General features: G+C 45.6%; 1 protein-coding gene across 1 annotated transcript; it reads left to right on the top strand.

The window, feature by feature from the left end:
* The first annotated feature begins 8,603 nt into the window (after positions 1 to 8,603).
* On the top strand, positions 8,604 to 18,217 carry LOC117844768 (ubiquitin carboxyl-terminal hydrolase 17). The gene is made up of 11 exons (XM_034725550.2): positions 8,604 to 9,331; positions 11,692 to 12,274; positions 12,494 to 12,582; positions 14,071 to 14,156; positions 14,238 to 14,400; positions 15,838 to 15,958; positions 16,079 to 16,236; positions 16,573 to 16,657; positions 16,821 to 17,033; positions 17,263 to 17,324; positions 17,428 to 18,217. The coding sequence occupies exons 1-11, from the start codon at positions 8,946 to 8,948 to the stop codon at positions 18,143 to 18,145; spliced, it is 2,664 nt and encodes an 887-aa protein (XP_034581441.1). The 5' UTR covers positions 8,604 to 8,945; the 3' UTR covers positions 18,146 to 18,217.
* Positions 18,218 to 25,603: the final 7,386 nt, after the last annotated feature.

The raw sequence follows: 25,603 nt of genomic DNA, 5'->3' as shown, positions 1-25,603 counted from the left end.
GATGGATCTGTGAGCTTGACGCCGGATGAGCTGGATAGCTTTGGCTTGGTGTCCACCGGCATTGAGATTGGTTTGCAGTTTGACATTCCGGCACGCTCAAGAAGATCTTCTGCATACTTTGCTTGGCTGAGGAAGAAGCCATTGTCTGAGCGCTGAACGTCGATGCCGAGGAAGAACCGCAGTGGCCCAAGGTCTTTCAACGCAAATTCTTGGTGAAGCTGAGCAATGAGTTGTTGGAGCAGCGACTCGCTTGAGGCCGTCAGCACCATGTCGTCGACGTACAAGAGTAGGTAGGCGACGTCATTACCCCGTCGGAGAACGAACAGGGACGTGTCGGACCTTATGGCGACGAAGCCGGTGGACTGGATGAACGTCGCAAACCTGAGGTACCATGTGCGTGGTGCCTGCTTGAGGCCGTACAAGGACTTGGAGGGGAGACATACTGCATCTAGCTGTTCCGTTGTCGACGAAACCCGCCGGCTGCTGACAGAACACGCGTTCGCCTACCTCCCCATGCAAGAACGTGTTGGACACGTCAAGATGATGAGCCGGCCAGTGGTGTGATGCGATCAGTGTGAGTACGGTCCGAATCATGGCTGGCTTAACCACTGGGCTGAAGGTGTCGCCGAAGTCGAAGCCGGGGCGCTGAGAGAAGCCGTGCATGAGCCAGCGCGCCTTGTAGCGCTCGAGGCTGCCATCTGGGTTCAGTTTTTGCTTGAAGATCCATTTCCCGTTGACGATGTTGGCACCGCGTGGGCGTGGCACGAGCCTCCAGGTACGATTGGTGCGGATGGCGTCGAATTCCGCCTGCATGGTGGCCCGCCAGTTAGGGTCGCGCAGTGCCGCCCGAACAGACGACGGTATGGGAGAGATGGCCATCGCGTCGTGCAAAGCCGCATACCGCGGGTTTGGCTTGAAGACGCCCGCCCGCGCACGAGTGACCATGTGGTCAGGGACGGATCCAAAACGGAGCTGCACCCCGGGCTAAGTTGTTGAATCAGCACCAAAACAATCTAATCTTGCCTCATAAACCTCCTTTTATTAGGCTAAATACCACATATGTTAAAGGGACTACATGGGCTCGCCCCGGGCTGCAGCCCGGGCCCTAGATCCGCCCCTGCATATGGTGTCGAGTGCCACCGTGCTGCTCGATGGAGCCGGTCTCGAGTGAGGCAACTGACGTAGGTGGCGGTGGAGACGGATCGCGCGGTGACGTGTCGTACTGGGGCGCCGTAGTTGAGGGTGTGGGCGCCTGTGGCGGAGACGCGGGCACCAGCTTGTAGAGAAACGACCTTACATCCAGCTACAAAAGTCTCAGTCATTTTTGGACCCGGGACTAAAGCTCCTTTAGTCCCGGGTCCAAAACCCAACTCCGACAGGGGCTTTTTAGTCCCGATCAGTAATATCAACTAGGACTAAAGAGCCACCTTTAGTCCCGGTTGTAATGGCTAGGAACAACGAGGGAATCTGGTAGTGCATTTAGTCCTGGTTGGTAACACCAACCGAGACTAAAGGCCACTCATTTAGTCCCGGTTGATGGTTCCAACCGGGACTAAAGGATGATCTTTAGTCCCGGTTGAAACCAACAACCGGGACTATATCCTCTCTTTTTTTATTCCCCCAATGGACTCTCTCCGCATCGGCCTTTAATTTATCACCCCCACCGGCGGCCTCATCTCTCTCCCTACTACCTTATCCTCTTTTCCAACCCACCACCGGCCTCTCTCTCTTCCTCCACCGCTTCCTCTCCTCCCTCTCCTCCTTTCTCCTCCCTCCACTGTCTGCCGCCAGCGCGTGGCCCTCCCCGGCCGGCCCCCTGGCCGCTGGCATGCAGGGCCTTCCCAGCTCGCCCCCTGGCTGCCGGCTGCCGGCACAAGGGGCCTCCCCGGCCAGCGCCCTGGCCACCGGCGTGCGGGTCCTCCCTGGCCGGGCCCTAGGGCGCTGACCGCCACTGGCGCATGGCCCGCCGGCTGCCACCGGCGCGCGTGCGGGTGAGATCATGAGTGGGGAGCTTTTGGATACGAGAAGCCGGTGATTATTTTGTTTGTGAGTGATTTTGTAGTTTGTGATTTGTTTGTGAATGATTCATTTGCGATTGTGCTTGTGAATCCTCCATGTGTTGTGAATCAAATCGAACTCATGTGTTGTGAATCAGATCTTGTGCAAATTGATTGGTTGTGTGTTCTCACTTGTGTGATGATCATGTGAGATGAGCATATATGTTTCTTGCTTCAATTTGCGAAGTGTTAATTATTTTGATTGTCTCTGTGGTGGAGTTGGAGCTCAAGGAGGTGGTGGAGTTGGAGCTCAAGGAGGTGGTACAGTGGTCAAGGCGGAGCTGGGCGGTGGCACGAGCAGGGATGGAGGCTAGCTTTTTTTATTTTTTTGGAACCTTTCAGTCCCGGTTAATACCAACCGGGACTAAAGAAAGTATTTAGTCCCGGGTGAATAACTCGGGACTAAAGAGGGGGACCTTTAGTCCCGAATGATTAGTCCCGGTTAGTTTTTCGAGAGATATGAGGCTTACCAACCGGGACTAATGCTTGTATTTCCAAGGAGGGACGCAGGCACCAGTGTCGCCTGGGGTGGAGACGCGGGTCACCAGTGTCGAGGACGCGAGCGACGGTGATGGTGTAGATGTCGTGCGGCGCTGGTGCGAGCTCGATGTCGTTGCTAGGGGTGTGCCGGATGCACTACAACGTCCAGATGGTGCTGTCGAGGACGGAGTAAAAGCTTGTGACGACGATGCTGCAGCTTGCCGTGATGTCGAGGGGTCCTAGTGGCGTTGCTATGCTTGAGGTAGCACTGGCGCGTGTCGTGGTACCGATGATGTACAGCCTGGTCCCATCGTGTCCTGCAGAGGGTTAGGATGTGTATCCGGTAGCTCCGTCAACTGTGGGCTGCTCGCGTCATGTTCCGTGGGTGGCGCGAATGGGAATGTGGATTCGTCAAAGACAACATGCCTCGACGTGATGACACGGCGTGTGGATAGGTCCAGGCACCGGTATCTCTTGTGGTCAGGGGAGTAACCAAGGAAGGCGCAGCGAGTAGACTGAGGTGCAAGCTTGTGAGGCATGGTGGAGCTAAGGTTAGGATAGCCCAAACACCCGAAGACGCGTAAGTGTTCGTAAGCCGGTGGCCGGCCGAGGAGGAGTTCATGTGGCGTGACGGACCCTATCAACGTGTGCACGGTTTGCGGTTGAGCAGGTATGTGGCCGTGGACAGAGCTTCCACCCAGAAATGAGGTGGCATGGAGGCTTGGAACAGCAGGGCGCGTGTGCTGTCATTGAGTGTGCGTAGAGCACCTTCGGCCTTCCCATTTTGCTGCGAAGTGTAAGGACAAGAGAGCCGCAAGATTATACCTCGATCGGCGAAGAACAAGCGCAAGGTAGTGTTATCAAACTCTCGGCCGTTGTCAGTTTGGAGAGCGAGGATCGGGCGCTGAAACTGCGTTGTGACAGATGCATGGAAGGACAGTATAGTGGGCAAGACATCAGATTTGTTGCGCAAAGGAAACGTCCAAGCATAGTGGGAGAAATCATCTAGGAGTACCAAATAATATGTATAACCTTAATTAATGGCTACGGGCGATGTCCAAACATCAGCATGCAACAGTTCGAATGGGAAATGTGTAACATAGCAAGTGGCATGGAAAGGTAAATGAGTGTGCTTTCCCAATTGACAAGCATGACAAATGTGAGAAGCAGACTTATTACATGTGAAAGGGAAATTTGATAAGACAAAACTAAGCACGGCGTGACCTGGATGGCCGAGGCGTCGATGCCACAGATCAACAGAGACGGTGTCGGTGATGAGATTATTTTGTGGAGGCAAGCAAAGTGGGTAGAGGTCGCTAGTGCTGTCACATCGGAGAATCACCACCTTGCTGTGTAGATCCTTAATGGAGAAACCAAAGGGGTCAAATTCCACAGAAACAAGATTGTCACATATGAGGGCACGAACAGAGACAAGATTTTTTATAATAGAAGGTGAGTAAAGGACATTCAACAGGGATAGAGATGATGAGGAAGTGGGGATGGTGCTCGTGCCAACCATGGAGATGGGCCCGGTAGCGCCATTGCCAACCACAATGTGGGAGTACGGAGAGGAGGGGTGAGGAGGCCAGAGCATACCAGAGGAGTTGGTCATATGTGAAGAAGCGCCGGTGTTGAAGAACCAGTCGGAGGTGCCGCCGGTGGAAGCAGTGGCAGCATTGTTCAGTGCGGCGAGTAGGGTGCCCTGATCCCATGGGTTTGCCGCGGCTGACGAAGCGGGCGGCGCGCCCGGATTCAAGTTTGAACCATGGGCCGCGTAGGCCTGCTGGGCATTGACTTTGGGCCGGGGCCCAGCAGGCCGGGGCCAGAGCGGCGCCAATTGCTGGGCCAGGCCTGGAACATCCCGGTCCAGGGATTGACGCCCACAGGCGGCTGGAGCGAAGCGGAGGAGGACCCGCTGCCAGCGAAGGGCGCCGGTGAGCCACCGGCCTTCTTCTTCTTTGGCTACTTCGGGCGGGAGCCGCCGGTGTGGAGTTGGAGTCGGATCCGGAGTTTCCGGCGGCAACACCGGCGGCACCCACGGAGTTCACAGAGAACATGGTGTGGGCGGCGGCCATGCGAGCCTCCATCTCCAGGCGATGTTCTTCCAGGAGGAGGAAGGAGCGCGTGTCGGCGAAGGTGGGTGTGATCTTGCCGCTGGTGATGGAGGGGATCGAGGTGCTGAACTTGGGGTTGACGCCACGAATCATGTTGAGGACCCGATCGACCTCACTGATGGTCTTGCCGATGTCACGCAAGTTGTCGGCGAGGATCTTGAGGCGGCTGCAATACTGGGTGATGGACTGGTCGCTTTGCTGCAGGGTGTGGAATTCCACCTCGAGGTAGGCAGCACGAGTGAGGGCGTTGTTGTGGTACTCATCCTTGATGGTGTGCCAGGCTTCAGATGCGGTGTGGGTCGGCGCCATGACGATGTCGAGGAGGCGCTGGCTGATGGTGGCGTAGAGGCAGTTGACGTTGCAGGCATCGATTGCAACTCAGTCCGCATCTCGAAGAAGCAGCTCCACTGGGTGTAGCTCGAGTCCTCGAGGTCGAGGACAACAGGAACGTACGTTCGGATGTTCAGCATCTGGATCGCAGAGGAAGAGATGACGCTGGAGGTGTTGATGGGGCGGTGGAGCCTGTCGAGAAGGGCTCCGATTACCAATCTCCATAATGGAGGAGGAGTCCGCGACCGAGCCGTGGACGGAGCGGTCGGTGGAGGCCATCGCAGAGGCAGCGGAAGGCAACGAAGGAGAACCAGGAGCAAACGGATTCATCCCGTCTGATACCATGAATGAAAGCGATAGCCGACACAACAAGAATTGTGTTGATCTCAGGGTTATACATGTAGTACACACGTGCAGTTAGAGGGCTCGGTAAGCCTACAACCTAGAGGAGATCGTGGAGGAGCTTATCCGTGGAGAGCTGAGTCCACGGCATCCACAAGAATATCGCTAACATTTAACAAATTTGACTTACATAGCTAAAGTGATCTATAATTCTATTTCATAACTTATAAAACTAGGGCCACGTGCACATCAACATTATATTTCTCTGTCCCTCTCTTTCTTTCTTTTTTTCAGAAATGCTCTATGGCCGGTTGTTCGATACTAGTATCTTGCAAGATTTACTCCACATCGTTTTCCATTCTTATTGTTTTTCCATCACACTCTTGTGTTTATTCCTCTTGCTGCACCCCTCCACTTCTTTTTTACTCTATTATGTTGTTCCCAAACAAGGAATCGCCCTGCCCCAGTGGCGAACATATCCGTGGACCACGGTGCAAATCTTCCATGCCTATTTATTTTTCCTATTTTAGTTTTAGAAATTTTCCATTGAAAGATTTTTTTTTCAAGACATGCGTGGATTTTAAACAATACGACAACTATTCAAAATGCACGCTATGGTCTACCCCCTCCATTTTAGAATATAGCTACGTTTAGGTTTTCCAAAGTCAAACTTTTTTAAATTTGACCAACAATATCTTTAAAAATAAATTGTTTTAAATAGAAAAGATTGTTTCACGATAAATCTAGTAACGTCATTTTTATTTTTATGTTATTAGTCTTCATCATTATTTCACTATTTATAGTTAAAATTGAGAGGGTTTGACTTTAAAAAAATCTAAACGTAACTATGTTCTCGGACAGAGGAAGTAGAAACATAGACATAACTTATACCAAATTTATTTGTCGCTAGTTGACCAATTATGCTTGCATTTTCACTAGTTGTCGCGTTTATACTCTCGCACCATGCTTATAACCGTCGTTTTTGGCGCTAGCTGTCGGATAGTTTGTGTACTGCTTCGTAGCTTACGATACTCTCGCTTTAGCTTATAAAGTTTTTTTTTTATCACGGGTTATTGAATTGTGCGTCTTGCTTATTAGCAGCGCCATGCTATCCTAGTGTAAAACTTGTAATTACTCACACATCTAACTTAAAACAATTTTCCTTATCACGTGCTGTGGTTTTTTTTTCATGTTAGTTGTCAGATCATACATGGATAGATATTAGCAGCTCGTGATCCTGTAGCATCAAACTCATATCATCCATGAACCATGATTGGCATACGAACTTTTGAGTTTTGACGCTCGACGCGAAAGTGTTTATCACTTATCCACCATGTTAGCCGCCGAGGTACGGACCCACATGTCGGAACATTTTGCGGTGATGCAGAGGATCCCGGTTCCGGCCGCCGCGCGGTCGAGTAGGATGTTTGTCTGGTGGCCCCAGAGGAGAATGATCCCCTCCACCCAGATGCTCCTCCACCAGTGCCATTGACAAATGGGGCCAGATAGGTGGGGACCGGCTGTCATCTTCCTCGTCTGAACAGATGTCGAGCATGCGTTGTGGAGACTTGCGTGTAGCAGAGCTGGAGGGCTAGACGCTGACACGCGGCTGACCAGTGACTCCCCAACCCATTCACTCGGGCGCGCGGAGAAGTTCGTCAAGGTGGGCCCCAGGGAGCGGCAGGAGTGTACGTAGGATTCACTAGCGCACAACGTGACAGCAAGCGACGAGAGAAGGGAAGCTTCGTAGCCTTGCTTGCATGATGGCATCAAAAAAGATTTCTATGCACTTAAGAAAAGATGAATTTCATCTCAAAAAGGGAAAAATGTAGTTTTGAAAGCTAAAAGAATATGAAGTATAGATGGCACTATAGAATGGATTTTTTTCTCTCCAAGGAACGTCCACCAAGAAGTTGCTGAGTACATGACCACAATATTTAAATAATCTCGTCATGCAACCATACATTGAAGTTGAACATGACGCAGGATTAGCACCCCTTATTCGACTGAGTAATTGACACATATCCATCCCAACACATCCTCTTTTGATTGCTCAAATCGTAGACGGATACTACACTATTAATAGCATTGAATTCAACAGCTGCTAATCCTGTCATATTTGGATCATTAAAGGGCTGCTAGCTATCTTTTTGAGAAGGATGACCGAGCATCTCCAGCAAACTGCTCATCTCCCACTACCAAAATTTATTCTCTCTCCATCGTTACTTTTGCATTTTTGGTGATCAACCCCACGGCAGATTACCAAAAGCCAATCTCCAATACTTCCATCAACACGTGGGGCCCACACATCAGAGCCTTTAGTCATTTTTCTTTTTTCTCCTCCCTGCACCAGTCAAGCCCCCTCTCACGCGGTGGATACCGCCGGCTCCTCCTTTCCATGCCGGCACACGCTCGTGCGTCCCCTTCCCGACGGTGCTCCACACGTACCCCCATAGCTCGCCCCCCTGGCCTCCAAGCTCCGCCCCCTCTTGTAATCGAGGCAGCGGTGCCCCTGCGCTGTCCTCCCCGTGGTGAGCTCGAGGCGGCAGGAGGAAGGGTGCGGCACGGCTCGTTCGAGAGCTCTACAGCCGGCCATGGCACACCAGTGGTGGAGGTAGGCAAACTTGTGGATCCCCTTCCCCCTCTCTCTCATCTGGGTAGGCTCAGGGTGTGCGGTGGCGTTCCTTGACGGCAACTACCATGGCTCCGTAGCCGAGCGACGGCGCCAGGGGAGCGGACATGTCCGTGCGCGCCAAAAATAACCGTCGATAGGGGAGAGTGCAGAGAGGGTTGCTTCTCCCCTACCTCAAGGCGAGAGGAGCTGAGTTTTTGGCAATTGCCAAAAATATTTTGGTATTGGGGAAGTGATTTCTTCAAAATCTTCTAAATGATAGGTTTTTAGTATTGGAAGTGGATATGAGCAATCTGCTGGAGATGCTGCATCTCTGCTACAATATCAATTGGCTGCTAATTTTCTTGAAGGAAATTGGCTGCTAATTTTGACCCAAGCAAATACGCCGCGAACCAACGGGCAGCAGCTCGGCCCGCCACCTCTCCACTGTTTCCCGCGGCCCGTCCCACCGTCCCCTCGCCATCGGACGGCCCGCAGCCGGCTGCCAGGGAAGGGAGGCGTCCGCTCTCGTCTCACTCTCGCCCACTGCGCTGCGCTGGGGCGCTCGCTCCGCGACGCGCCGAAAGGGAAAAAACAGCCGTTACTACCGCGCACCCCTCGCCACTGGGCTGCGCGCGGCGCGGCTACTCCCCCGCCCCCCGCTCCCCCTTCGCGTTTTTCCCACCCCCCACCTCACTCCACGCTCTCGCCCGGGAAACGGACGCCGACGCGCGGCAGCCCTCCCTCGCCGCCTTCCGGAGCCTTCCGCGCCTTCCGTTACTACTCGGCGAGGCCATCATAAGGGGGGCGAGGGCGAGAGGGGGGAGGCGCCCCCGTCGAACCCTAAATCACTCCCCCCCCCCCCCCCCCCCCCCCCCTCCCCAATTCCTCTCCGCTTGGCCGGCGGCGGCGCGGGATAAGGTTGCAGCTGTGCGCGGCCGGGATCCGGCGCGAGCGGCGGCGGGGTTGGGCAGCGAGCGGATTGAGGAGGCAGCTCGTGCGTGCGGGGATATGGAACTGTCGACGGCGGTGGCGCTGGTGGTCGCCGTCGCGCTCATGGCGCTCGGCATGGCGGCGACCGGGTGGCTGCAGCGCGTGGAGGCGCGGCGGTTGGAGGTGCGCCGCCTCGCGTGGCAGGCGGCGGAGGAGGTCGAGATCGCCGAGAGGGAGGAGGCCTACTACTACGGCCAGTACGGTGGCGAGTTCGTGAGCGCGTCCGACGTTCCTGAGGCGCCCCCGCTGTGGGCGGCGCCAGAGGTGGACCCCTCGCCGAAGGAGGCGGTGGTGGAGGATGAAGTGGCGGTGGCGGCCTCCACTCCGCCGGGGAAGGGTGTCTGTGCGATGTGCGCCAGGCCAACGACGCTCCGGTGCAAGCGATGCAAGAGCGTCAAGTACTGGTCAGTGAGCTCCCCTCCCCTGCTCTCGTTTTTATCGTCCGATTCGTGCCGATTATGTTGCTGCATTGCGCGACGGGCGTGTGATTTTTTTCCAATAGGGAGCTGCGATGCCATGGATTTGGTACTTTGTAGGTGTTAGTACTTGGTACAGTGCCGATGGAGTTACAGTGTGAATTGTTTGTTTCCCCCCAATCATTTTTGGTCCCGAGCGTGTCAGGCTAGTGGCTTACCCCCGAGTGCTTATCGTTCCATCAGTTATTTGCTCAACAGGGATTGGTCGGGACCAGCATTGCCTCTGATACTTGTGTTACAGTTTCTTAACATATTGTTTCATCAGTTAATTTGGTTTCTAACTACCCTAGAACTGGCATTGCTTTTGAGCGTGGATGCTGCTTTCAGATAAAAATTACCCTAGAACTGGCATGCATTAGCAGATTTTTTGCTTGATTTGTTGATGTAGCGGTTCTCATATTTTTGGAAGTTAATGTATATTTATGGAATCAAGTTCAACAATTCCGAGTTATTATTTGAAAACTAGTTGCTAGGAAATTGAGATTGCCTTTTGTGTGATTCTCTGTTGCATTGATCTATACTTCAACACTATGGAGTTGCAGAGGATGTACCACAGGGAATTTGAGTTATGCCTAGATAGTTGCATGCCTCATTCATATTAGGCAAATAAAGTATGGAGAGACAATCTTCGATTATGCTGTTAGCTTTTGTTTGGCAAGACATCTGTGTGATTTGGAATTGGAGGGCCCTTTCCTTATATTCTAGCCAACCTCAACTCCCAATTTGTCCAATTATGAGCAATGAAGGACCTTGTTTTCCACTTTTATATCACCTTGCATGCTACTTTAGTTCTCCAACTGCCTGAAATGGAGATGCGAAGCAAATGCATGGGTCCCCAATCTCTTAAAAGTTGCATTTTATTTTTTTAATTTATTTTTCATTATGTGCGTCTTTATTCAAGAAAAGCTTAGGAGCATATCAAATGAGGCATTGATTTTCTCAGGTTACGTTTGTGCTACTATACTCTTGAGGAACAGAATTTCACCCATTGTGTGTTACTATAACTCTATAAGGTGAATCTTAGGTAATTTATGTTCGCAAGTTCCTAATAGCGATTAGTGCATGCACATATAATTCTCATCATTGAACTGTGTTGCTTGTACAAAATAACATTTCCATTGCAAGGTATGTGCTTCACTAGAAATGGAACCTCAAGGGTCTCTTTCAAAATTGTAACACTGAAGATGTACTGCAGATTAATGGCTTGATTTATTGATGTAGCAGATTACACATCTTGGGGTGTCATGCTAGACAGATGGTTTAATCATTGTACATTTATGTGCTTGACATCTTAGCCAATCTGTAAAATGAGGAATTCATATTGCAAAAGGCAGTTACTAGGAATTACCTTTTCTTCTATCTACGTAGCTTTGATCCGTGCTGCATTATGGGGTTGAATAGGATTTAGTATGGGCAATTTCGATATGCAGGTAGTTTCATGTCTGCTTCATATTAGAAAAATGAAAATAACCGAGATAATACCTAAGTATGCTGCCAGCTTTTGTTTGGCAATACATCTATGTGATGTGGAGGGTCCATTCCTTATACTTTAGCCAATGTCAACTACTCAGCTGGCAATATATCAAATGGTGAAGTTGGATCTGTAAGCCCTGTTTGGATCCCCTTTTGGCCTTTTCAATGGAAGACCTCATTTTTTCCACTTTATTACCTTTTCAATGAAATAGAGATGTGAAACAAATACATGGGCTACTAATGTCTTAAGAGTCGCGCTTTTATTTAGTTTTCATTGTATGCATCTTTAATCAAGAAAAATGTAGTTAGGAGCATATGCAATGAAGCATTAGTTTTATCAGGTATAAGTTGAATTTATGTGTTGCTATAAGGTGAAGACAATTACGTTCACAAATTCCTCGATTAGTGCATGCACAAATTATTCTCATCCTTGAGCTGTGTTGCTTTATATTAACAGCATTTCTTATGAAAGCTGTAGCCAAGTACATGGATTTGCAGATGACAATAGCTCTCCAGACCCAGTAGCTCCTGTTCCTGAAACCAACTCTCTGTGACTTAGTCTACAATGTCTTCCGTATCTAGCCATTAAGACTTCTATTTCACAAATCCCATGCATCCCTCTTGTATAATGTAGCATGCATTGTAGGGCATCGGTCCTAAGATCCTTTATTCAAGAGGTGTAACCCCTTATCATGTGTGGAATAAGATGGCTCTATTGTATGAATTGTTTTACTTAAATAACTTACTTCCTTCAGAGGCTGGGATTTCTTTCCATTTTTCTTAAATAAAAGTAACTTCCTTCTTGTTGGTTGCAGCACCTTCAAATGCCAGATAGATCACTGGAGAAAAGGACACAAAGATGAATGTCATACACGAAATCTTGGTGCCAGACAAGATGGTGCACCAGAGAATGTGGTGACTAGAGTAGAGGTTAAGGATATGCCCCCTGATAAGCCATCTAATACAGCAGAGGTCCCTGCAGAATATTCTCAGTTTACTGGGAAGGCAGAATCTGTTGATTGCTCAAGGCTTACAACTTCAAGTAATGCCGCCAAAGTTCATGACACTGCTGTTTGTGAAAAAAATTATCTTACTACTCCTGACCAGCATACTGAGTTGGAGAGTGAACTGGAGCAATCCAACAAGCAAGCTCTTGGTGCAGATAACCATGAAAGTTCTAGAAATTCGCCATGCATGTCAGCTGTTGACAAAGTTTCTTCAGCTCACAGCAGTGCATATTGTTTGTCACATAACCCATCTAAAAGGGGAGATAACTCTCATGGTCTGTGTGCAAGGTCAGAGAGTTCAAGAGTAATGCCAAATAACCCATCAACAGAGAAGAAATATGCCAGACAACAAACAGCTATAAAAGTTGTGAGACATTATGCAACAGAATTGGTAAATAAAACTGGGTACCTCAATTAATCATCACTCCCTCCATTCCAAAATGTATGTCGTTTTAGTTGTCATAAGTCAAACTTCTATATGCTTGGTCAAAGTTAGAGAAGGTTGACTTAGGACAAAACAAAAGCGGCCTACATTTTTGGGGGTTTACCATTTACCGCTATACAATCATATTGCCTGATGATTATCCTATTATCCTAACTTGTCTGTCAGGCACTTTTTCCATACAAACATTTCATCGAGCTCTACAACTTCGAGAAGTTGGAACTGCATCCTTTTGGTCTATGCAACCTTGGCAATAGGTATTTGATTAATGGTTCGGTTATTATTGCATACAGCATTACAGCAACCATGTGCTATATGGTGGTGAACATTCACGTGCTTCTATTAAGCATATCCTGCATGGTTTCATTTGGAGATTGTTAATATCTGTGCATAACTTCTGTAATGTTTCCTTAAATCATGCTGAGAAACTATTTAATTCACTTCTTCCATTAAAGTATGAATGCTAGAATTTATGAACTATGTTTTCTCAAACATAATTAATGAACTATGTTGATGTGTTAATCCATGAGCCGGTCTATTTTATCACTGCTTCATACTGTCATACTTTTCCTATACTTAGTTCATTGATGTGCTTTAAGTATGGACTGAATATGCATTTTATTTTATATAGATTGGGATTAACATCAATACAGATGAGAATAAATAAATGATATAGTACTGTCGGCTCTAAAGTGCACTTAATGCCACTGTTTTCACTTTTCTAGGTTATGATTGATTCTCATTGCATTAGGAATTTAGCCGATTAGCATTTGTATAGCATAAGGTAATGAGATAGTTATTGAACCAGAACACATAAAAAACTGTGGAACATAGTCAACCTAGTGGTGTGTTGAATGCGCTAAATACATAGGATAGTAGACAGGCTAGGCTGTACAGGGTTCTCAACATTAGTCAGTAATACATGAGTTTCCTCGTAAACTGTATCGATATGTATATGGTTTTATGTATTTGATGTTATCTTAATGTAATTTTATTTGTAATAATGAATTCTTTACTATAGCATGGATAATTAGAGTGGAGAAGGTTTACATGATTGAGTATTAATTTTCTTTTGGAAAGGTTCCACATAATTAATTATACAATGATGTTAGTCTCCATTCTACTACTTGTGAATTCTCCAATGCTTGGCAAGCTGTATGGTGCACATTGGCTGCAGTATGAGTGTCATCCTATTGAATCCCAAATCCCTATGGGAGCTAGTAAATCACACTCTACAAATGCAACACCTCATGCACCAATACTAATCAAACTATCCACATAAAATGAGGGGGAAAAGGATTAGGTGTTCAAAATTGATGTGTCAACAATAATTAGTTTAAAGCAAGCATACATAATCACCTAGCTTATTTTTTATCATTGTATGTATGTCTACTTGTCTGTTTCCTTGTTTTGAATGACAATATTTATTACTTCAATGACGAGACACAAGTCCACGCAGCTGCAATAGGCACACTTTATCTTGGTTCCCCCTTGTGTTGATTAAAATTTTGTTGTCCAACAAAAACTTACAAGCGGTGTTTCTTCTCATGAGATTATATACTGTTTGCATTATGTTTAACAAATTATATTGTTTTACCATGTCATATAATAAACATATTATAGTAACCAATGTATTGTTAAACATTTTAGGTCACTTTATTAATTGGAAGTAGTTTGTCGAATCTGAGTGTGGCACTTAGAACTGTTCTCTTTGTCTAACCTCCCTATCTTTGTTTCTTTTGCAGCTGCTATGCAAATGCTGTTCTTCAGTGTTTGGCATTTACCCGACCACTTACAGCGTATCTTTTGGAAGGATATCATTCACGAAATTGTAGTTTACACTCAACTTACATTTTCTGTGTTACATTCTGTATTTCTTCGGTCAATAATGTAGCACTTTTGTATTTTCTAGGTTCTAAAATGGAATGGTGCTTCATGTGTGAGTTGGAAAAAGTCATGACAGAGGGCAAGTGTGGAAAAGCTCCAGTATCGCCTACTGGAATACTATCTCATCTGAATGAGATTGGTACTAGCTTTGGCCAGGGTAGAGAAGAAGATGCTCATGAATTTCTAAGGTGAGATTTTTTCTTCACTTCTTAACTTTCGAGGTCATATAGTCAGCATCCATGTGCATTGAACTAGTGACGGCTGATCAGGTTATGCTCATTATATTGATGATGTTTTGCATAATGTTGATGATTGTATACCTGTTTCTTGAAAACTCATTGATTTGTTGATGTGCTCATGGAAAGTTTACGTTATTACTATGACTAGGCTACTGTTGGGTATTATTCCAACTATTTCTGATGTTTTCCTACTCAATATACTCATGTTACCTTTGAGCAGGAATACTACACACCTATTTATTGATTATCAATATTTTTGGCCATGCATTCATGCAAAACATATCATATCATTGTGACTGAGAATATTATCTAAGGCTATTTTCAAACTAGAGCTAATGTATTCCTTATCAGCATACTTTGTTGCCTTTGGAAAAGGAAAGTCTTCATCTGTTTTCTTCCCTATAATTTAGTCTCTTGACTATCTACAACCTTGGGTAAATTATGAAGCACTGATAAATACCCCATGTCAAAGCTTGCACTTTCTGTTTTTTCTAACTTGCACATTGGCTGAATTAGTTAGTACACTAGTTCGGATGCTAAGAATTATCGCTGTTCTTTCAGATATTTAGATGGACAGTTGAAAACTTAATTGAACACCATATGAAGCATGTTACCATTTACATGCCACAAAATCTAAAAGTCAAATGGACTCTTCTGTTCGCGTTTATAGGAATTGAACCATGGAACTATTTTGTTCTCTAGTCATAACAAAACTGTATCCTAGTTTGTTGGTAGTAAAAACTTGATCCAAAACACCATCCCTAATAATTGGTTTTGTTGAATGTGTCCTCTATAAATTTAGTCAAATCTTGCTACTAGGAATAGTGTTTTCATAAAGGAAAAGGTTCAAATTACTACCCTCAAGTATAGCCAAAGTCCAGATAACCCCCTAAAGTATTATTTGGTTCAATATAACCCCCTAAACTATGCTATTTAGTTCAATTTACCCCTTAATAGTTTGTCTTTTTTGTTTCTCCATACACAAGTTGAATTTCAATTTGAAATTTTGCAGGGTGATTGTGGACACCACAATGTATATCAAAAAATATATTATGAAATTTTCGTCATTATTTTTATATAATTTTGTATCCCAAGAATTAATTTATTATTAAATATCATAACCTATCAAAATAATGATAAAAAAATTTCTAACATGTGTTATGATGTCTGCTATCATCTCCAAAAATTTAATTTAAAACTCCACCTGTGCGTGGATAAATAAAAAAGAAATTGTTTCAGACGATAAATTGAACCAAATGGTATGGTTTAGGTGCTAAATTGAACCAAGAAATAGTTTAAGGGGTTATCCGTACTTTGTCTATACTTGAGGGGAGTAATTTGGACTTTTTCCTTTCATAAAACTGTTCTGAGTGATAATTTTAACAGGTATGCAATTGATACTATGCAATCTGCTAGCGTGAAGGAAGCAAAGAAAAATGGTGTCCATAAGCTAGCTGAAGAATCAACTCTGGTGCAGTTAATATTTGGGGGCTATCTACAATCTAAGGTTTTCTTCATGTAGACCACTCAGCGTTTCCATGCCCTACAGACTTCTAGTGGCAGCATCGGATTTCACAAGAAAATGCATATTTATATTATCTTATAATCGTTTCCTTTTTTCCCCTAGATAATATGCACAAAGTGTCAGGTCAGTTCAGCACAGTCTGAACGTATTTTGGATTTAACTGTTGAAATAGATGGCGATATCAATACCCTTGAAGGTGCACTTCGTCGGTTTACATCATCAGAAGTTTTAGACGGTGATAATAGATACCATTGTAGCAGGTCGGTTCAGATTAACTTTTCACGTTATGGTTTATCTTATCTACATGCTGTGCACTTGCATTTTTATGATGTTGCTTGGATATATCACCTTGCATAGTCAAGGAAACTTGAGCTAAAATGCTGAATCAAGGACCTTAACTTAGCAACTGATCTTCAACTATAGTATTGTCGGTTTCTAAACTTGTAGCAACTTCACTTGTTGTAGGAGTTGAGTTTGGTGATCACTTGCATTACTTAGCATTGCCTATTTGTCTAATCCTTAGCCTAACAATACCTTAGTTGATCCTTCTTTTGCTTCTATGTACCTATCTTCTTGAACTTATGTATTCTCATCAGATGCATGTCATATGAGCGTGCCAAAAAGAAGTTGATGATATCAGAGGCACCAAATATTCTGACAATTGCGCTGAAAAGATATCAGGTACTATTAACTATCTTAGGCTATTTTCTTCACTCTTAGGTACCGTGTTCTATCAAGAATTTTTTTTGTCAATCTGGGTTGATATTTACTGTGTTAGGTTTGCAACAAAATTATATAGCATCATAGTGTTTACATTTAATGCAAATCCTTCTTCTTTGAACAGTCTGGTGTTTATGGCAAGATCAGCAAGGATGTCAAGTTCCCAGAGCACTTGAATTTGTCCCAATTCATGTGTGAAACAGATGATTATAGTCCTGTGTACAGCTTGTATGCTGTGGTTGTCCATCATGATGTTATGAATACTACCATCTCTGGTCATTATGTATGTTATGTGAAGGATCCTCAGGGAAAGTGGCACGAGATGGATGATAGCAAGGTAAATAATATGACTGAACCTGCTTAGTACAGTGTATTACATAGTGGAGGAATTTAAAATGATACCATGTTACAGCATCAATCATTTTTTTCCTTTAGTAATTTCCTTATCTGGCATTGGTTTTTGAATAATCAATGAAAGACTAGACCTTGTATTGGAATCTTGATAGATTATGTGCCACTTGAACTATTTTTCCCAGCTTATTAATAGCCTTTAATGTTGTCTGTAGGTGAAACCTGTTTCTCTCAAAAAGGTCCTGTCAAAATGTGCATACATGCTGCTTTATGCAAGGTAAATACTGTGTTGCTCTCACTTATGACAAACGTAGTTATGCTGTATATTGTCATATTGATTCTGTTGATTATCCTAAACTATGTTGAGTTAACTCAATCAGGTGTTCACCGCGTGTCCCAGACTCTGTAAGAAAAGCAATGATTAATCAAGGTGCCTCACATGCTAAGAAACCCAAGAAGATGGCAGATTCAGAATCAACTCCTTTGGGAGGAGGCAATTATGTGAGCATGCACCAAGGTGGAAACTTGTGCAAGGATCGTGCAGTGCACCATCTCACATACACATCAGAAGCATCCGACGGCTGGTCGTACCCGATACCAGGCTTTAGTCGAAGCGACAGCTCCTCGCTGTTCAGCAACTCTGATGCAGGGTCAAGCAGCACTCTCAGCAGCGATAGCACTAACAGCACCAGGAACTTGGCCAGCATGGAGTATGATTACATATTTGGAGCCTCAGATCATATGCACCCAGTGAGCCCAGCGGTTATACCCGAGGAAGATGAGCTGAGCTACTTGCGGCAAAGGTCTAGCTTCAACCCTTGCTCCTCAGGCCATTACATGGATCAGGGAGGTGAGTTTGCGCAGCAGTACTATCACAGGCTTCAGGTTGGCGGAGGGGTTTTGGAAGAGGGTGGGGAGAAGCCATCCTTCTACACTGACCAAGGTAAACAGAACAGTAGTAGTAATCGTAATCGTAGTTTTAGTAGAAGCTGTAAGATAACAGAACAGCGTAGGTATACAGGTACAGGGGCGGCCTTTTTCTTGGAAGGTCGAGGATTGTCCAAGCATTTTACTGGCAGGGGGGGCCTGGGTTTGTAGAGAAATATTAATTATTTTTTCATTGTATATGATTATTCCATTGCAATTAAAAAAGGGGGGTGGTTCATAAAAGGATGTGCGTGTTGCTTCATGGGCTTAATGATTTGGTACCTGTGGCAAAGTACTCTAACCTGTTTAAGGTGGGCGGAATTCTTTTATTTTTTGCCAAAAAGTTAAGAAAAGGGGAGTAGTGTTTGACTTGTTCTGTGTCTTCACCAAATTTGATGATCCAACCTTGCGCAAAATGGGAGAAAGACATTCAGAGAGCTGTGCCAAAAATACTGTGGTGCACTTTTTGTCAGTATCGTCTTATTTCTCCGTCGTTTTGTAAACGGTTGGATCAAACAAATTTGGCAGGCTCTGAACATGTTGATCACCATCTGCCTCCTCTTTTCTTGAAATTTTGGGTGAAAAAAATCAGTATTTTGCACGGCTTTGCACGGTTCAAGGGATTTGCACTAGATGCCATGGATTAATCACCCCAAGGACTCATATTTCTCTGCTTCCGTCACGACCTTCAATTTAAGAGTTCCGCATGTCTGGAAAGGAAAGAGGACCATCAATGTCAGCCCATCAGTGAAATACTTCACTGGTTTGGGCTGACCGTATCCGGCCTGCTCAACCGTAATGAAGCAGGCCAAAAAAAGTCTTGTGAGGAAGACCTTATTTCTTTCATTTCGATGCATCATGTCACTTCAAAACTCTAACAACCATCTTTCTTATTCTTTCTGTTCTTTTTAGGGTCTGTCTAGGCGTCAGGTGATTGAAAAATTACCTTATGTGTGTCACAGTAACTACAGCCAATCCGATCTTCATCCGACAGATCTATTGAGCCCATGCTCCCGACTTGTTGGCAAGTTATTGCTGGACCTCATGTATGCTAGCCCCATTTGCTGGCTGGACCGCATGTATGCTTCTGTGGACTTTTCTGGGCTGATCTGATTCACATTTCAGGCCGTGTCCTGGCTGGGCTGTTTGTGTCATTTATTTTAGCTGTTTTGAGTTATTTGTGGGCATGTTCAATGCTCGGGGCTGTTTGGTTGGTGTCCCCAAGCTGCCAGGCCAAAATCTGGCTGCAGCCAAACCAGGGCAATGGCTAAAATTTAGCTAAAGATGAGATGTTTGGATTATGGTCATGCCAAAATTCTTGTTTCTAAGTATAGGCCCCGCATGTTAATAATTTTCTTTTACAATAAGATAGAGTCGGTATGGATCTTGATTTATATATTGAATTGCAAGGAGCTTAGGTAGTTCAAATGGTTTAAGAGATATGGTTGCTTTATTTCGTAGTTAAGCAGTATATGTATGGAAGCTCTGCTTGGTTTGTTTCCGAAAATATATGCATGGAAGCTTGCCCCATATAATGGTGCCACATCATTCGTACAAAGCATTAGCAGGCAACTAAATTGGAGCGGGGCAATCTGTGGCCAAAAACTCGCCGTTAGCTCTGTGAAGAAGCCTGGTCATGCCAAAGTTTCTGGGAGCGCCAAATTTTGACTTGGTCATTTAGAGTAAATTGTAAAGACCTAAACACACCCAAGTGACATTTGAGATTCTTCGTAGCACTTAGACTGCATGGGAGAGCCGCTCTCCCTTTGGCAAGGAAAGACTTCCCGTGGAGACCCCTGGACAATACGGCAAGCAAACCAAACCCCTCCGACTGTGCGGGCAAGGAGAGGCTTTATCTTCGGAACCAAATGCGTCCTAATTTTTTTCATCTTCCCGCTACTATGTGACTAAAATATCAGGATCTGATTCTACGTGGACTAAAATTGTGCCACGCGTTGCTACGGGTAACAAAACATTTATATTATAATACACATTGAATTTAACAGGATAATAATAATGTGAAAATAAGTACACCATTTTAATTTTTGTTGTGGGGAAGTTAACTTCGACCGTGAGCGACTTTTTTTAAAAAAAGGATTACCGTGAGCGACTTGACTCGTGATTCTGCCTAGATTTTACGTAGCCTCCTCTTCCAGGCCTGGGCGCTTGGCTAGCTGCCTACAAAACCTGGCCAAGAGATACCTGCGCCGATTTATGGTAAACCGTTGTGTGTGTGGCACACCCAGACCAGACCAGACCAGCCTGTTGAGGTCAGTCAGGGTCAACAAATGCAACTCGAAAGGCCGTGCACTGTGGTGCCAGTCTGCCTGTGACACTGCGACCCTCACTGTGTGCCAGCATGGGCCAGGTCGTGCATAAATGGCCAGGTCGCGCCACGGCCTCCTGGCGAAGCTAGGCTCCTCCAGTCTATACGGCGCGGGTAGGCCTGAGGCATGGGCGCAGACGCCGAGACGCGATAGGCCGGTGGGGGCACGGAAGAGGCCGATAATCTAATTAAATCCCACGGCGCTGGCGCGCTCTCTGCATTGCCGACCGCCCAGATCCCTGGCCGATATCGATCGCGTCCGTCGCCGGTGCCGAGCGCAGGGCCGGCCGGCATTCATGATTGAGGGCCGGACGGTTGCGCTCTGCATGTCAGCGCGTGTCTGTCCGTGCACGGCGGGCCGGCGGACACCTGGCGACCCTGGCGATGATTGCATGCGCGTTCCCAGCCGGGGGCTCCGTCGTGGACTCGTCGTGGTGGCCGGCCGCCCGCGCGCGCCCCGGCCGTCATGATGCCCCGTGCTCCGTTGCTGCCTGCTGGGGCGCTCCGCGCTCGTCGTCGCCTTCGCCGTCGCGCGCGCGTGTATGAGGCCGCAGCGTACGGCGGCGCGGCATCATGAGCGAGGAGCCGTTGCTGCCGTACGGGTCGCGTGTTCATAACTGGAGACGCAAATGGACCATGGCTTGTCCGTCCCAGCGTCCCCCCTGCGGCCCTCCCGCCGTGAGGTATGAATGATGCTCTCGTGGTGACAATCCGAAATCCGGACGAAAGCTTTGCGTGACGCGGTTGGGGGAGGACAGGAGGAGCTTCTTCATCAGTTTTACCTGTGCCGAGGCAAATAATTAACGCGGATGCTACAGCTACAGGAGGACCAGCCGGTCAAAAAGATAACTGTTCATCTGCATAGGATCTGCCACCAGCATGTAAGTTGTTCACACATCTCGTGCTCCCTGCACCATGGTCCACGGACGACGTGTGGGACGGGGCGTCTCAGCCGCGCGCACGCACATGTCAAAATGTTGCGCCGCCAGAACAGCAATTACGCCTGCGTGATTACGGCCGCCGCGCACCGTACCGCGCCTCGGCCGCACAAGGCATGCTGCGTCGAACTTGAAGGCCGTGGGTTATTATCTGGAGCCGTGAACCACGTGGTCCGGCAAGGTACTCTCCCTCCCTCTCCAGATCTGCGGGCTTCGGTATCATACTATCATGTGATTTACTCGAATTGGCTACAGAAACATCGTAGGACTGCTTCGCTCTCCTGAGCTACAAGGGGTACATGGTGTACCTGCGCCAATGCAAGGTGGCCGAGGTGCCGCATGGACACGCATCCTCCAGCCCGAACCGCGAAACGGATCGCCGCCCCCTCCGTCCAGGTCCAGCGTCCGGTGATCCGGCCACACGCTTCGGCGAATCTCCGCGGCGGGTACGTATCTCTTCGGACAGCGGGCCCGGGTGCAACACCCGATGACCCGAAGCGCACGGCAGGTCGGCAGGGCAGTGGGAACAACGGCACGCGTCGAACGGGAGAAGACCATTCCGAAACGCGCGCACGGCCTCGTTCCGTCGCTCGTCGCTCGCACCCCCGCTCCCGTGCCGCTTTGCCCTGGGGATTGGAAGGTTGACGCCGTCGGGCCGAGGCTGCCAGGCGCCCACTGGGCGGTGCGGTGGGTCTCCCACGCCTGCAGTTCGCTTCGCCGACCTGTGAGGCTGTGACCGGGCGGCGAAGCAGGCCCCGTGCGCACCGGCCGGCACGTCGGCGCCAGCGCACGCTGCATGCAATCCGCCAAGAATTTATGGTGGGCTTCTGCTAATCTTACACTGGCCAGTTGATCAGATGTTTATGGTAGTTTTGAATAAAAATCTTAGGGGTGTTTGATCCTGGAGTTTAAAGTTTAGTCCGTGTCACATCGAATATTTGTAGGTTAATTAGAAGGATTAAATATGAGTTAATTATAAAACTAATTACATAGATGGAGACTAAATGGCGAGACGAATCTATTAAGCCTAATTAATCTATCACTAGCAAATGGTTACTGTAGCAGCACATTGCAAATCATGGATTAATTAGGCTTAATAGATTCATCTCGCCGTTTAGCCTCCATCTGTATAATGGGTTTTGTAAACAGTCTATATTTAATACTTCTAATTAGTATCTAAATATTCGATGTGACATGGACTAAAGTTTAGTCCGGAGATCCAAACACCCCCTTAGAGTGAAGTGCATGGCTGGTCCTTAAATCTGTCTCGTTGTGTCACTTAGGTCTTGTACTATCAAAATGCATATCTATATTCTTAAATTTGGGCTCAGGTATCATTTAGGTCCATATACTCTCAACACAGATCTAGCCCTAAACTTAGCTTTGGGTGTCATCTAGGTCCATATACTTTTAGAACCATTGTCATCTCAATTAAACTGCTAAAAGCTTAAGTTTACATAGATATAATTTATTATAGTCAAATAAAGTGAATTTCAGCTCAATGTGTGTGTGGAGAATATTGATTTGCTGAACCCAGAAAGATTAATGATCTTTTACTTTGAAGGTAATATCTTAACTTGCTACGTGCGCATTGCACGCATACTATGTTATTCTTGGAAGATTGTTCAAATTTAAATAACTCCTTGCACTTACTAAACTAAATTTAGGGTCAGGAGCTTATAAGATTATAAGATAGATTATTGATCAAATATTGGGAGAAATTGATGAGGCAATAAAACAAGTCTGGAAATGTGCCAATGAAGGTAATGGCTTGCTTGAAAGCATAAAATTTTGATCTTATCATATTCTATTAGGGGGACGATACTGCATTTCAAGAGTTTGGGGACCTATATGACATCCAAAATCAAGTTTAGGTGGTAAGATCTGCATTTTGAGGGTACAGGGACCTAAATGACACCCGAGCCTAAAGTTTAGGGAGCCAGATATGCATTTTAAGACTACGGGGACTTAAATGACACAGCGAGATAAGTTTAAGGACCGGCCATGCACTTTACTCAAAATCTTATCAGTAAATGATAAATGTTTTGAAAATATATGTGTCAAATTCTAAAAAAGATTGGAAGAAAGTAGATCAAAATTAAAGATTTTTTAAATTTGTTTTCAACGAAAGAGCAACCATTTAGAAAGGAAAAAAACTGAGCAAAACTCTTGAACGAGCAAAACAAAAAAATGAAAAAAAAACTAAAAATCCACATCAATTTGGACAATAGGTTAGAGTATTAACGCTAGTGGCATGGCAGTGTGGAGATGAGTAAAAACAATTAGAAGTGGATTGGAAACAATTGGCAGTGCAGGACCTATGAATAACGTGAAACTCAAATTTGTGAATGGAAATTAGATTGGGAAATTTGGTCGGAGATGACTCTAGAACCGCATTTTACATATGCATTCATACTACAGTAACATATGGGCTGAAATGTAAAGGTGGTAAGGTTACCAGATCTATCCATCCGAGTTTGAGTTCTCGACTGAGAAAGGATGCTTGCTTTTTTTTGGATTTTTTCTAAGATTTAACTAGCGCTATTCTTTCAATGGTAGGCCGTCGAGCGAGTAGTGACTTCGTCAATCTTGAGATCAGTCTTTCGAAGTGGCTCACTGTCGTTATTCTTTTAGTGGTAGGTGACGTGCCCATCGCAATAGATCTATCAGCTCAGTCTTTTGGAGTCACTCATAGGGGTAGTAGGGTTCGAAACAATTGGACTAACTTTTCGTCAATTTCATGATCTACCAACTCAGTCTTTTATAGTTGCTCGTAGAGGTATGGTTGTGTGCGTGTATTCATAAGGCTCCATATAGTGCAAGAGTTCCAACCATTTATTTGAGTGATTTTTTTTATCTTGGAATGCCTGAGTATTTTTTTGCCGATTTTTCTCAACTAACCATGTAGTTTCTTAGTCTAATTGAGATATTTTAAAGATTTATTTATCAAGTGGTCATCGATGATTTTGTTGGTTTGGGTTTCTTATTATCAATTTGTTTGTACCCGGTAGATTATCGAAATTAGTCTATGTACATTCGATTAATTGGCTAAAAACTATACGAAAGAACAACAATCCTTAGAGCATTTTTTTTATGGAACAAGAGGGGTAGGCCCCATACTGGTTATATATTAAAAAGAAATAAGAGTTTTTACAACATAACGAAAACAAAAATAAGGAAAAGGAAAAAAATTACAACACAAACTGAAACCATGAGCTTATCGTCGGATGATATTTTGCCTTTGCCCTGTATATGACTCTAGAGAATTCCTCTCTGAAAATTCCTTTACATCTTTGAATTGTGGCTACTTGATTTTCAAAAAAATTAAGTAGTTTCTTGTTGTCCATATACTCCAGGACATGATGACTATCACCTCCATGAAGAAGGGTTGAGCTAATTGAAGTTTAAAGGATTCCAGAGTTTGATATCCAATCATATTATCATCAACTTGCAGGCCAATCAAATTCCAACAGTGTTTGGAGAAGGGGCAGTATAGAAAAATATGCAAGACCAATTCCTCTATATTATTCTGACACAATACACATGTGTAGCAGGGTAGCTGCATTGATTTCCTCTTAAGCAACTCCCCTTGTATTTAGCATGTCTTTCAGAAGAAGTCAGAAAAAGACTTTGTGCTTTACTTGACAACTGCATTTCCATAGCCATTGATATGCTTGGTGGATTTGCATACGACCCTTCATTATTCTATATGCCTTGCTTGGAATATATGTGCCATTTCCCCATATGTATGTCCAATTATCTTTTGAATTGGCATTATACATTTGATGAACTGAGTTCTGTAATCTGTTGTACTGACTGTAAGCTTCAGTAGAAAGGGAAAGATGAAAGAGAGAATGGAAGGTCGGTACAGATGTTGCCTTATGTAGGGTGATGCCTTTATTCTTTGCAAATGAATGGAGCTCTGGAAAATTAAGCTTAGGAACTGTGCCACACCATAGATCATCCCACAGTGAAATTGATTTGCCATTCCCAGGCTTAGGGATTGCTATTCCTTTGTACTGATCTAATAGCTTTATTGATGTCTCTCCACCAAAAAGATCATTTCTTGTTTATCCTTGGCAACTGACCATTGTAATAGTAATTGTTCCATATTAAGTGAACCCAAGGCAGACCTTCATGGTTTAGGAACTTGTGTAAATTTTTTAGTAACAAAGCTTCATTTTGCACTTTAAGATCAATTACTCACAATCCTCCTTCTTCCTTTGGTAGACAGACCATTGGCCACGCAGCTTTTGGAGGTTTCTTGGCATTTAGATATGATTTTCTCCAGAGAAGATGTTTTCTGTATTTGTCAAGTTGTTGCAACACTGTTTTGTGAAGTTTTATGGAACACATTAGGAAAGT

This window comes from Setaria viridis, chromosome 2 (assembly GCF_005286985.2).
Source record: "Setaria viridis chromosome 2, Setaria_viridis_v4.0, whole genome shotgun sequence".
Taxonomy (NCBI): domain Eukaryota; kingdom Viridiplantae; phylum Streptophyta; class Magnoliopsida; order Poales; family Poaceae; genus Setaria; species Setaria viridis.
The sequence above is the reverse complement of the archived record's forward strand: the minus strand, read 5'-3'. Positions and strand labels throughout refer to the sequence as shown.